At 41.5% G+C, this 14062-nt stretch overlaps 1 protein-coding gene across 6 annotated transcripts in view; it reads right to left on the bottom strand.

The window, feature by feature from the left end:
* TTC23 (tetratricopeptide repeat domain 23) overlaps positions 1 to 14062 on the bottom strand; it is a 165182-nt gene that overhangs the window by 103527 nt on the left and 47593 nt on the right. For 5 of the 6 annotated variants that reach the window (XM_070358179.1, XM_070358185.1, XM_070358181.1 and 2 more), the window contains one exon: positions 3941 to 4140. In XM_070358179.1, coding sequence (XP_070214280.1) covers positions 3941 to 4120 — 180 coding nt within the window. In that variant the 5' untranslated portion in view covers positions 4121 to 4140. Of the gene's footprint in view, positions 1 to 3940; positions 4141 to 14062 lie in introns of those variants that run through there. The other variant, XM_070358184.1, reaches the window with a different exon arrangement.

Here is a 14062-nt window from a genome sequence, read left to right as displayed (position 1 = left end):
TCTCCTTCAGGTGTCAGCTCAGATGTCACCTCTTCACAGGGGCCCTCCCTCACCTACCACAGGCCCACCGTATTTCCTCCAGAGCACTTGGCACCATCTCTGGTTAGCTAGTTATTTACAAAGTGGACTGCTCCTTAGCTGCATGGGGGCATGCGGCTGTCTGTCCTGTTCACCACTGAATCCAGACGTTCTTCATCTGAACTTCGCATCACAGGAAATGATTCGGCACCATTCTAGATGGGCTTCCCTGGTGGCTTAGTGGTAAAGAACCTGCCTGCTGATGCAGGAGATGTGGGTTTGATCCCAGCTACGTAAGATCCTATGGAGAAGGAAATGGCAACCCAGTATTCTTGCCTCAGAAATTCTTGCCAGCTCAAAAGAGTTGGACATTACTTAGCGACTAAACAACAACCATTTTAGATGCATAGAAGAGAAGTTGATCCTTCACATACACCAAATGCCTTTGGGCACTAGGGCTTGATTCTCTCGCATAATTCTGGGGAGCAGGCTGCCAGCTGACACCTACATAGCACACAGACGGGCACATAGTAGGACTAGAGGACATCTGGTGCGTAATGAATATCAAGACCAAATTCACACCTTCTCTCCCTGTTCCTGGCTCTTCTTCCTGTATTCACAACAGTAACAAAGGGGACTGACAAGTCCCTGGTCTCCCAAGCTGGCTGAAACCTCAGTCAGGACTGTATACACCCTCTCGGGCTCACTCTTGTCTCTCCACCTTCTATGCCCCCTTTGTTACCAGGTTTCACCGATTCATATTTCCAAACTCTTATCAAAAGTTTTTAGTATCTCTACTGCCTTTGCCAAAGAATCCTCAAACTACCACACAATTGCACTCATCTCACACGCTAGTAAAGTAATGCTCAAAACTCTCCAAGCCAGGCTTCAGCAATACATGAACTGTGAACTTCCAGATGTTCAAGCTGGTTTTAGAAAAGGAAGAGGAACCAGAGATCAAATTGCCAACATCTGCTGGGTCATTGAAAAAGCAACAGGATTCCAGAAAAACATCTATTTCTGCTTTATTGACTATGCCAAAGCCTTTGACTGGGTGGGCCACAATAAACTGTGGAAAATTCTTCAAGAGATGGGAATACCAGACCACCTGATCTGCCTCCTGAGAAACCTATATGCAGGTCAGGAAGCAACAGTTAGAACTGGACATGGAACAACAGACTGGTTCCAAATAGGAAAAGGAGTACGTCAAGGCTGTATATTGTCACCCTGCTTATTTAACTTATATGCAGAGTATATCATGAGAAATGCTGGGCTGGAAGAAGCACAAGCTGGAATCAAGATTGCTGGGAGAAATATCAATAACATCAGATATGGAGATGACACCACCCTTATGGCAGAAAGTGAAGAGGAACTAAAAAGCCTCTTGATGAAAGTGAAAGAGGAAAGTGAAAAAGTTGGCTTAAAGCTCAACATTCAGAAGACGAAGATCATGGCATCTGGTCCCATCACTTCATGGGAAATAGATGGGAAAACAGTGGAAACAGTGTCAGACTTTATTTTTTTGGGCTCCAAAATCACTGCAGATGGTAATTGCAGCCATGAAATTAAAAGACACTTGCTCCTTGGAAGGAAAGTTATGACCAACCTAGATAGCATATTAAAAAGCAGAGACATTATTTTGCCAACAAAGGCCCATCTAGTCAAGGCTATGGTTTTCCAGTGGTCGTGTATGGATGTGAGAGTTGGACTGTGAAGAAAGCTGAGTGCCAAAGAATTGATGCTTTTGAACTGTGGTGTTGGAGAAGACTCTTGAGAGTCCCTTGGACTGCAAGGAGACCCAACCAGTCCATCCTAAAGGAGATCAGTCCTGGGTGTTCATTGGAAGGACTCATGCTGAAGGTGAAACTCCAATACTTCAACACCTCATGCAAAGAGTTGACTTATTGGAAAAGACTCTGATGCTAGGAGGGATTGGGGGCAGGAGTAGAAGGGGAAGACAGAGGATGAGATGGCTGGATGGCATCTCCAACTCGATGGACATGAGTTTGGGTAAACTCTGGGAGTTGGTGATGGACAGGGAAGCCTGGTGTGCTGCGATTCATGGGGTCACAAAGAGTCGGACACGACTGAGCAACTGAACTGAACTGAACTGAACTGCCTCTGCCGTATTTTAGGCCCTCATAATTGCTTGCCAGGAGTATCGCAAATGCCCTCTGAATGGGCCCTCCTCCTCCAATTTACGTCCCTCCTCTTCCTCCTCTATTCAGGCATCTGAGGTCTGAGTGATCATTCCAAAAACTCAGACTTGCTCATGGCCCTTTCTGGCTTATAATCCTGTGATAGTTTCCAGCACCCTGAAGAGAAAGTGTAAACTTTTGCTGGGTCCTGAACACTCTCTGGGCCCCAGTTCCTTCCTCAACCTCAGTTCCTTCCCTGTATAACTAAAGCCTGCTTCCCAGATAGTTCCATGTATTTCACCAAACAGGCTGTGCGCCCTCAGACCATTGACACTCAGCCATCTGCCACCTCCACTCAAAGCACTACTGTCCCCTGTACTACCGGGCCCTCTCTCCTACCTAAGCACTGTTATCAGTGCAGCCCAAGTAGCCCCCATCCCCAGAGCATGCCTCAGGTGCTATTGCTCCTCCAACTCTAGGGTCACTGCTCACACCTCCTCCCCTCAACTCCAGGTTTTGCACCTGTATAACCTGAGTTTGTGTCTGTCACAGAACTTATGCTGACCATCATTATTTATCTATCTTCCCAACCAGGCCATGAGATCCTCTGAGGCAGAGGTTATAGCTTTCCCATTCATGCCCCAAGCCCCTGCACAGCACCTGGTACACATTAGAAGTGAAGTGAAAGTCGCTTAGTCATGTCTGAGTCATTGCCAACCCATGGACTATACAGTCAGTCCATGAAATTCTCCAGGCCAGAATACTGGAGTGGGTAGGCTTCCCTTTCTCCAGGGGATCTTCCCAACCCAGGGATCGAACCCAGGCCTCCCACATTTCAGGCAGATTCTTTACCAGCCAAGCCACAAGAGAAGCCCAAGAATACTGGAGTGGGTAGCCTATCCCTTCTTTAGTGGATTTTCCTGACCCAGGAATCCAACCAAGGTCTCCTGCATTGCAGGCGGAGTCTTTACCAACTGAGCTATCAGAGAAGCCTGGCACACACTGGGTACATAGTAAATCTTTGTGAAATAAATAAATGGACAAATTAGGACCCGGCACATGTTGAAGCTGAAACTCCAATACTCTGGCCACCTGATGTGAAGAGCTGACTCATTTGAAAAGACCCTGATGCTGGGAAAGACTGAAGGTGGGAGGAGAAGGGGACAACAGAGAATGAGATGGTTGGATGACATTACCGACTCAATGGACATGAGTTTGAGTAAACTCCGGGACTTGGTGATGAACAGGGAGGCCTGGCATGCTGCAGTCCATGGGGTTGCAAAGAGTTGGGCACAACTGACTGAACTGAACTGAACATAAGAGGTAGTAGAGAAATACATATTGAATGAATGAGTAAATGAATAAAACCCTGAAGAGAGATGGTAAAGAAGTATGCAGGGAACAGATTAAGAATTTAAGAAATACAAGCTCCTTGAGAGTAGAAGCTTCATCTGCTTTGTGCTGTGTTCCAGTGCTGAGACCTGGCACACAGGAGGAGCTCAAGAAATACTTCCTGACTCATGGGAAACCACTTTAGCAGGTCAAAGCCACGACCAGTCAGTCTAGTACACACTTGTCAAAGGTCAGGGCAGACTCCTTTGTTCCTTTGTGCACTCATTCAGCAAACAGTGTTGACTGTGCCCTGAGGTACCGCATCACTCACACTGTGAAAAGGCACTGTCGTGTATTTCCTCCTGTGCCAAACTCCTCAGAGTAGGAATGCAACCTCAAGTATCCTGCTTCTCAGTGACCAGGGCACGGGTATAAAAAGAAAGGTTCCTTACCTCATGACTGCTGGCATAGGACTTGGCTTTCTCTTCAGAGAGGCGGAGTTTCTCCCGAGGAGGCTGGAACAGTGCTCTCTGAAGCAGCTGGTTTTGCAGTTTCTTTCTAGGTGTTATGCTGACGGCAGCAACAATTTCATCCAGGTGGTTGGATATGTGAGTTTCCTGTGATTCTTGCATATTTTTATATACATTACCCTCTAATTTTTAAATAAGAAAACAGAAGTATTAATGATAATTTCCACCATTACTTTTAGAAATACATATTTTTCCTAGAAGTTGGGGTTAGAATTTAAGAAAATTTCAACACTATACCCATGGCTTCTTTGAAACAAGTAGCTTCTATCCAAAAAGCTCCTAGTGACTAGTACTAACTTCTTTCAGATGGATTTCAAGTTTTAACTAAATCAAACATTCTTTGTCCTATGTATGTATCATATGTGTGTATATATATATATATATATATGTATGTTTATATACATACATACTGATGTATTTTATATATTATATATGACAAATATATATATGTCTATATATATATATATGTCAGTAGGAATCAACTCTCAAAGAGCTCAGATTAGATCTGTTGAACCCCAGGTAACTTTGAAATGGGAAAAAAAGTGACATGTTAAACTTTCACTTCCAGCTAAGATGAGATAAGGGATGAGATTTATCCTCTCACCTTAAGTAACCAACCAATCAACAAAAAACCTACCAAATAACAACAACAAAACAGCCATAGGCAAAAAGGGTATGAAACAATGGTTGTCAAAAGACGGGACATGAGACACGAGAAATGGAAAAGTGAAACAAAGTGAGATGCTTGATTGCCCCAGCTTATTGCTTTGAAAAAGTTTCTGGATCATGCAGGGTAACCCAGAAGTTACCCTGTGGGCTGAGTCGAGGAAATAGAGCTGAGCATCTGGGAAGACCAAGGAGGCTGTAATGCACAGAACAGATTATTAGAGAGGATAGAGCAGCACAGAGAAGACCCCAGAGATGAGCATCCTCAAGAAAGGGGGAATACTGATAGCATGTATGTAAGAAAACTACTTGAGTCTGGAGAAAGATTCCTCTAAGAAGATTGAAAGGAAGTATCTGGCGCTCACCAAGGCTGGCAGTGCCTGTTCCCACTGAACAGACTGGAAAAACTCATAATTCATGAGGCAGAGGGTAAAGTATTCAGAAAGTTTTTATTGGTGTGTTAGTCACTCAAGTATGTATGACTCTTTTGGACTGTCGCCAAGCTCCTCTGTCCTTGGAATTCTCTAGGCAAGAATACTGGAGTGAGTAGCCATTCCCTTCTCCAGAGGATCTTCCTGATGTAGGGATCGAACCTGGGTCTCCCGCATTGCAGGCAGATTCTTTACTCTCTGAACCACCAGAGAAGATCTAAGAATATTGGAGTGGGTTGCCATTCCCTTCTCCAGGGGATTTTCCCCACCCAGGGATCAAACCTGGGTCTCCCTCATTATATCTGAGCCACAAGGAAGTAGTGGAGAATAATTAGTATAATAATCAGTAGTGGAGAATAATTAGCTCTTGGGTGAGCTCTGCTTAGATCCACATAACAAACCAGGAAAGTAAGACCTAAAAAGATAAAACTGTTTCCAAGTAACTGTATCAGAGGGCAAAATTCAAGGGTGTTGATAGGAATACAAAAACAGCCAGCACTCAACAGGTTGAAATTAATAAACTTTAACATCCAAACAAAGATCACCAGGCATGCAAATAGGCAAGAGAACAGCCCATAAGGAGAAGATGAATCAGTCAAAACTGACCCAGATATTAAGTTAGCAGAAAAGAATATTAAGGGTTATACAATTATATTCCATATGTTTAAAATGTTAGCTATTTTTAAAAAGTTAACTAGAGACATGGAATATAAAAAGCCAAATTGAACTTCTCAACATGAAACTTATATGTGAGATGAAAATATACTAGATGAGATTAATGGAAGATCAGATATTACAGATGAAAAGACGCATGAACTTGCAGATGTAGTGATAGAAAAAAACCATCTTAAAAAACCAGTGAGCTGTGAAAGAACTTCAACTTGCCTAATATATATGTAATTTCAATCCCTAAAGAAAAGTGGATTGCAGAGGGGACAGAAAAAGTGTTTGAAGAAATGGTGGCCAAAATTTTTCCAAATTTAAGGAAAAGTAAAAAGTCAGAGATTTCAGGAGCTAAATGCACACTAAACACAGGAAACAGAAAAGGACACCAAAACACATTGTAACCAAACTGCTCAAAACCATGATAAAGAGAGAATCTTATAAGTAGTCAGGAAAAAGAAAATATTAGTATTTTTAAAAAGATGATGAGAGGGCGGTCCTAAAATGGTGGAGGAATAGGACGGGAGACCACTTTCTCCCCCACAAATTCATGGAAAGAACATTTGAAAGCTGAGCAAATTCCACAATACAACTTCTGAATGCTGGCAGAAGACATCAGGCACCCAGAAAGGCAGCCCATTATCTTCAAAAGGAGGTAGGAAAAAATATAAAAGATAAAAAGAAAGACAAAAGAGGTAGGGACGGAGATCCGTCCCGGGAACGGAGTCTTAAAAAAGAAAGAAGTTTCCAAACACCAGGAAACACTCTCACCGGCGAATCTGTGGTGAGCCTTGGGAACGCAGAGGGTAACATAACTGGGAGGAAAAATAAATTAAAACCCACAGATTACGTGCCTAAAGGCAACTCCCGGCAGAGAAGCAGCACAGACGCTTGCATCCGCCTCTAGCAAGCGGGGGCAGGACAGGGAGGGCAGGCTGCATTGCTAAGGGTAAGGACCAGGCCTCAATACCCCGAGGACAATCTGAGGGAACTAACTAGAGATAGCAACCCAGAGTGTGGGATAGCTATCCCTGAAAAGCCCTAAGACACCGCCAGGCCCGCTCACAGAACAAAGGACTGAGCAGAGCTAGCTGGCTGCGGACTGGCCCATCCCTGGCTGGAGACAGGCAGGCGGGGGCAGCCAGAGCCAGAAGGGGGCAATAGCAGCCCCAGAGAGGCATCATCTACCAAACTGCAAGCAGGCTTCCTTGCTAACCAAGACTCCTTGGGATTCTGGACAGTTGACATCCGCCAGGAGGGTTGCAGTCAGAGATCAGCTCCCCAGAAGAGACACAAGGCACACTTGAGAAGGCGTGCTGGTTGTACACCCAGAAAACAGAACGGCAGGGATGGGGGAGGTGATAAGTCGTAGTGACTGCGCTCGCCAAACACCTGGTCACCTGAGCTGCTTGGATCGGGGAAGGGCACAAAACGCAGGCCCATTCAAGTCTGCGCCTTTGTGGAGTACCCGAGAACCTGAACCTGAACGGCTTAGATTTGGGAGGTGCAGGGCCCACCTCAGACAGTTCCCGGCAGAGCAAGCTAGAGCCTGAGCAGTGTAGACTGGGAAAGCACACATGCCATGAGCAGGGGCAAACCCAGTGTGGGTGAGACACTGGGAGCAGTCCCCACAAACGCCAGTGATATTTTTTTTTTGCAGTGTTCCTCCCTCAACACTGCACGATTGAACAAGTGAGCCTAAAAAAGTGACCACCATCGCCCCCTTGTGTCAGGGCAGAAATTAGACACTGAAGAGGCCAGCAAACAGAAGACGCTAAAATAAACAGAGGGAACCACTTTGGAAGTGACAGGTGCAATAGATTAAAACCCTGTAGTTAGTACCAACTACATAGGAAGGGGCCTATAGATCTTGAGAAGTGTAAGCCGGATCAAGGAACTATCTGAAAATGAACTGATCCCACACTGTCCACAACAACACCAGAGAAAGTCCTAGATATATTTTCACTATTATCATTTTTTTAATTAAAAAAAAATTTAAGTCCTCTATTACTCCTTTAATTTTCATTTTTATAACCTATTACTTTGCAAAAAAAAGACCCAATTTTTAAAGCAAATTTCATATATATATATTTTATAATTTTGTGACTTTATTTTTTCCTTTAATATTGTATTTTTGAGAATCTAACCTCTACTCTAGATTTTTAATCTTTGCTTTTTGGTATTTGTTATCAATTTTGTACCTTTAAGAACCCAATCTTCAGTACCCATTTTTACTTGGGAGCAAGATTACTGGCTGGATTGCTCTCTCCCCCTTTGGACTCTCCACTAGGTTGCCTCTATCTCCTCCCTCCCCCTTCTCTTCTCTACCCAACTCTGTGAATCTCTTTGTGTGTTCCGGGCTGTGGAGAACACTTAGGGGACTGATTACTGGCTGGATCTGTCTCTCCTTTTGATTCCCCCCTTTATCCTCCTGGTCACCTCTGTCCTCTTCCTCCCTCTTCCCTTCTCTGTGTAACTCTGTGAACATCTCTGAGTGGTCCAGACTGCGGAGAGCACACAGGGAAGTGATTACTGGCTAGCCTACTCTCTCCCCTTTTGATTCCCCCTCTTCTTCTCCTGGTCACCTCTATCTCCCTCCTCCCTCTTCTCGTCTCCATGTAACTCTGTGTACCTCTTGGGGTGTCCCTCACTGTGAGAAATTTTTCATCATTAACCTAGATGTTTTATCACTGGTGCTGTATAGATGGAGAAATCTTGAGGCTACTATAAGAATAAGACTGAAAACCAGAGGCAGGAGGCTTAAGTTCAAATCCTGAGAACACCAGAGAACTCCTGACTCCAGGGAACATTAATCAATAGGAGCTCATAAAATGCCTCCATACCTACACTGAAACCAAGCACCACCCAAAGGCCAACAAGTTCCAGAGCAAGACATACCATGCAAATTTTCCAACACCACAGGAACATAGCCCTGAGCTTCAATATACAGCCTGCCCAAAGTCACACCAAACCCATTGACATCTCAAAACTCATTACTGGACACTTCAGTGCACTTGAGAGAGAAGAAATCCAGCTTCACCCTCCAGAACACTGACACAAGATTCCCTAACCAGGAAACTTTGCAAGCCACACGTCCAACCTCACTCACAGGGAGGAACCTCCACAATAAAGAGGAACCACAAACTGCCAGAATACGGAAAGGCCACCCCAAACACAGCAATATAAACAAGATGAAAAGGCAGAGAAATACCCAGCAGAAAAGCAACAGGATAAATGCCCACCAAACCAAACAAAAGAGGAAGAGATAGGGAATCTACCTGATAAAGAATTCCGACTAATGATAGTAAAAATGATCCAAAATCTTGAAAACAAAATGGAGTTACAGATAAATAGCCTGGAGACAAGGATCGAGAAGATGCAAGAAACGTTTAATAAGGACCTAGAAGGAATAAAAAAGAGTCAATATATAATGAATAATGCAATAAATGAGATCAAAAACACTCTGGAGGGAACCAACAGTAGAATAATGGAGGCAGAAGATAGGATTAGTGAGGTAGAAGACAGAATGGTAGAAATAAATGAAATAGAGAGGAAAAAAGAAAAAAGAATTAAAAGAAATGAGGACAATCTCAGAGACCTCAGGGACAATGTTAAATGCCCCAACATTGGAATCACAGGAGTCCCAGAAGAAGACAAAAAGAAAGGCCATGAGAAAATACTTGAGGAGATAATAGTTGAAAACTTCCCTAAAATGGGGAAGGAAATAGTCACCCAAGTCCAAGAAACCCAGAGAGTCCCAAACAGGATAAACCCAAGACGGAACACCCCAAGACACATATTAATCAAATTAACAAAGATCAAACACAAAGAACAAATATTAAAAGCAGCAAGGGAAAAACAACAAATAACACACAAGGGGATTCCCATAAGGATAACAGCTGATCTTTCAACAGAAACTCTTCAGGCCAGAAGGGAATGACAAGACATACTTAAAATGATGAAAGAAAATAACCTACAGCCCAGATTACTGTACCCAGCAAGAATCTCATCCAAATATGAAGGAGAAATCAAAAGCTTTACAGACAAGCAAAAGCTGAGGGAATTCAGCACCACCAAACCAGCTCTCCATCAAATACTAAAGGATCTTCTCTAGACAGGAAACACAAAAGGGTGTATAAACTCGAACGCAAAACAATAAAGTAAATGGCAACGGGATCATACTTATCAATAATTACCTTAAATGTAAATGGGTTGAATGCCCCAACCAAAAGACAAAGACTGGCTGAATGGATACAAAAACAAGACCCCTATATATGTTGTCTACAAGAGACGCACCCTGAAACAAGGGACATATACAGACTGAAAGTGAAGGGCTGGAAAAAAATATTCCATGCAAATAGAGACCAAAAGAAAGCAGGAGTAGCAATACTCATATTAGATAAAATAGACTTTAAAACAAAGGCTGTGAAAAGAGACAAAGAAGGATACTACATAATGATCAAAGGATCCATCCAAGAAGAAGATATAACAATTATAAATATATATGCACCCAACATAGGAGTACCGCAATATGTAAGACAAATGCTAACAAGTATGAAAGGGGAAATTAATAATAACACAATAATAGTGGGAGACTTTAATACTCCACTCACACCTATGGATAGATCAACTAAACAGAAAATTAACAAGGAAACACAAACTTTAAATGATACAATAGACCACTTAGACCTAATTGATATCTATAGGACATTTCACCCCAAAACAATGAATTTCATGTTTTTCTCAAGTTCATACAGAACCTTCTCCAGGATAGATCACATCCTGGGCCATAAATCTAGCCTTGGTAAATTCAAAAAAATTGAAATCATTCCAAGCATCTTTTCTGACCACAATGTAGTAAGATTAGATCTCAATTACAGGAGAAAAACTATTAAAGATTCTAACATATGGAGGCTGAACAACACGCTGCTGAATAACCAACAAATCACAGAAGAAATCAAAAAAGAAATCAAAATATACATAGAAACGAATGAAAATGAAAACACAACCCAAAACCTATGGGACACTGTAAAAGCAGTGCTAAGGGGAAGGTTCATAGCAATACAGGCATACCTCAAGAAACAAGAAAAAAGTCAAATAAATAACCTAACTCTACACCTAAAGCAACTAGAAAAGGAAGAAATGAAGAACCCCAGGGTTAGTAGAAGGAAAGAAATCTTAAAAATAAGGGCAGAAATATACATGCAGAAGAAACAAAAGAGACCATAGCAAAAATCAACAAAGCCAAAAGCTGGTTCTTTGAGAAGTTAAATAAAATTGACAAACCATTAGCCAGACTCATCAAGAAACAAAGGGAGAAATATCAAATCAACAAAATTAGAAATGAAAATGGAGAGATCACAACACAGAAATACAAAGGATCATAAGAGACTACTATCAGCAACCATATGCCAATGAAATGGACAAATTGGAAGAAATGGACAAATTCTGCAAAAAGTACAACTTTCCAAAACTGAACCAGGAAGAAATGGAAAATCTTAACAAACCCATCACGAGCACAGAAATTGAAACTGTAATCAGAAATCTTCCGGCAAACAAAAGCCCAGGACCAGACGGCTTCACAGCTGAATTCTACCAAAAATTTAGAGAAGAGCTAACACCTATCCCACTCAAACTCTTCCAGAAAATTGCTGCTGCTGCTAAGTTGCTTCAGTTGTGTCCAACTCTGTGCGACCCCAGAGACAGCAGCCCACCAGGCTTCCCCGTCCCTGGGATTCTCCAGGCAAGAACACTGGAGTGGGTTGCCATCTGCAGAGGAGGGTAAACTTCCAAATTCATTCTGTAAGGCCACCATCACCCTAATACCAAAACCAGACAAAGATGCCACACACAAAAAAGAAAACTATAGGCCAATATCACTGATGAACATAGATGCAAAAATCCTTAACAAAATTCTAGCAAACAGAATCCAACAACATATTAAAAGATCATACATCATGACCAAGTGGGCTTTATCCCAGGGATGCAAAGATTCATCAATATCTGCAAATCAATCAACATAATATACCACATTAACAAATAGAAAAATGAAAACCATATGATTATCTCAATAGATGCAGAGAAAGCCTTTGACAAAATTCAACATCCTTATATGATAAAAACCCTCCAGAAAGCAGGAATAGAAGGAACACATCTCAATATAATTAAAGCTATATATGACAAACTGACAGCAAATATTATCCTCAATGGTGAAAAATTGAAAGCATTTCCCCTAAAGTCAAGAACAAGACAAGGGTACCCACTCTCACCACTACTATTCAACATAGTTTTGGAAGTTTTGGCCACAGCAGTCAGAGCAGAAAAAGAAATAAAAGGAATCCAAATTGGAAAAGAAGAAGTAAAACTCTCACTGTTTGCAGATGACATGATCCTCTACATAGAAAACCCTAAAGATTCCATCAGAAAATTACTAGAGCTAATTAATGAATATAGCAAAGTTGCAGGATATAAAATCAACACACAGAAATCCCTTGCATTCCTATACACTAATAATGAGAAAAGAGAAAGATAAATTAAGGGAACAATTCCATTCACCATTGCAATGAAAAGAATAAAATACTTAGGAGTATATCTACCTAAAGAAACAAAAGACCTATATATAGAAAACTATAAAGCACTGGTGAAAGAAATCGAAGAGGACACAAATAGATAGAGAAAAATACCATGTTCATGGATCAGAAGAATCAATATAGTGATATATCAATATAGCAATCAATATAGCAATCTATAGATTCAATGCAATCCCTATCAAGCTACCAATGGTATTTTTCACAGAACTAGAACAAATAATTTCACAATTTGTATGGAAATACAAAAAACCTCGAATAGCCAAAGCAATCTTGAGAAAGAAGAATGGAACTGGAGGAATCAAGTTGCCTGACTTCAGGCTCTACTACAAAGCCACAGTCATCAAGACAGTATGGTACTGGCACAAAGACAGAAATACAGATCAATGGAACAAAACAGAAAGCACAGAGATAAATCCACGCACCTATGGACACCTTATCTTTGACAAAGGGGGCAAGGATATACAGTGGAGAAAAGACAATCTCTTTAACAAGTGGTGCTGGTAAAACTGGTCAACCATTTGTAAAATAAATGAAATTAGAACACTTTCTAACAGTATACACAAAAATAAACTCAAAATGGATTAAAGATCTAACGTAAGGCCAGAAAGTATAAAACTCCTAGAGGAAAACACAGGCAAAACACTCTCCTACATAAATCACAGCAGGATCCTCTACGACCCACATCCCAGAATACTGGAAATAAAAGCAAAAATAAATGGGACCTAATTAAAATTAAAAGCTTTTGCACAACAAAGGAAACTATAAACCAGGTGAAAAGACAGCCTTCAGAATGGGAGAAAATAATAGCAAACCAAGCAACTGACGAAAAATTAATCTCAAAAATATACAAGCAACTCCTGCAGCTCAATTCCAGAAAAATAAACGACCCAATCAAAAAATGGGCCAAAGAACTAAACAGACATTTCTCCAAAGAAGACATACAGATGGCTAACACACACATGAAAAGATGCTCAACATCACTCATTACTAGAGAAATGCAAATCAAAACCACAATGAGGTACCATTTCACGCCAGTCAGAATGGCTGCGATCCAAAAGTTTACAAGCAATAAATGCTGGAGAGGGTGTGGAGAAAAGGGAACCTTCTTACACTGTTGATGGGAATGCAAACTAGTACAGCCACTATGGAGAACAGTGTGGAGATTCTTTAAAAAACTGGAAATAGGACTGCCATATGACCCAGCAATCCTACTACTGGGCATACACACTGAGGAAACCAGAAGGGAAAGAGACACGTGTATGCCAATGTTCATCGCAGCACTGTTTATAATAGCCAGGACATGGAAGCAAACTAGATGTCCATCAGCAGACGAATGGATAAGAAAGCTGTGGTACATATACACAATGGAATATTACTCAGCTATTAAAAAGAATACATTTGAATCAGTTCTAATGAGGTGGATGAAACTGGAGCCTATTATACAGAGTGAAGTAAGCTGGAAAGAAAAACACCAATACAGTATAATAATGCATATATATGGAATTAGAAAGATGGTAATGATAACCCTGTATGCGAGACAGCAAAAGAGACACAGATGTATAGAATAGTCTTTCAGACTCTGTGGGAGAGGGTTTGGGAGAATGGCATTGAAATACATAATGGCATGTATATTATCATATGTGAAAAGGATTGCCAGTCCAGGTTTGATGCATGACACAGGGTGCTCGGGGCTG

This window comes from Bos mutus, chromosome 21, assembly GCF_027580195.1.
Source record: "Bos mutus isolate GX-2022 chromosome 21, NWIPB_WYAK_1.1, whole genome shotgun sequence".
Classification (NCBI taxonomy): Eukaryota; Metazoa; Chordata; class Mammalia; order Artiodactyla; family Bovidae; genus Bos; species Bos mutus.
This window is presented reverse-complemented; position numbering and strand designations above follow the sequence as displayed.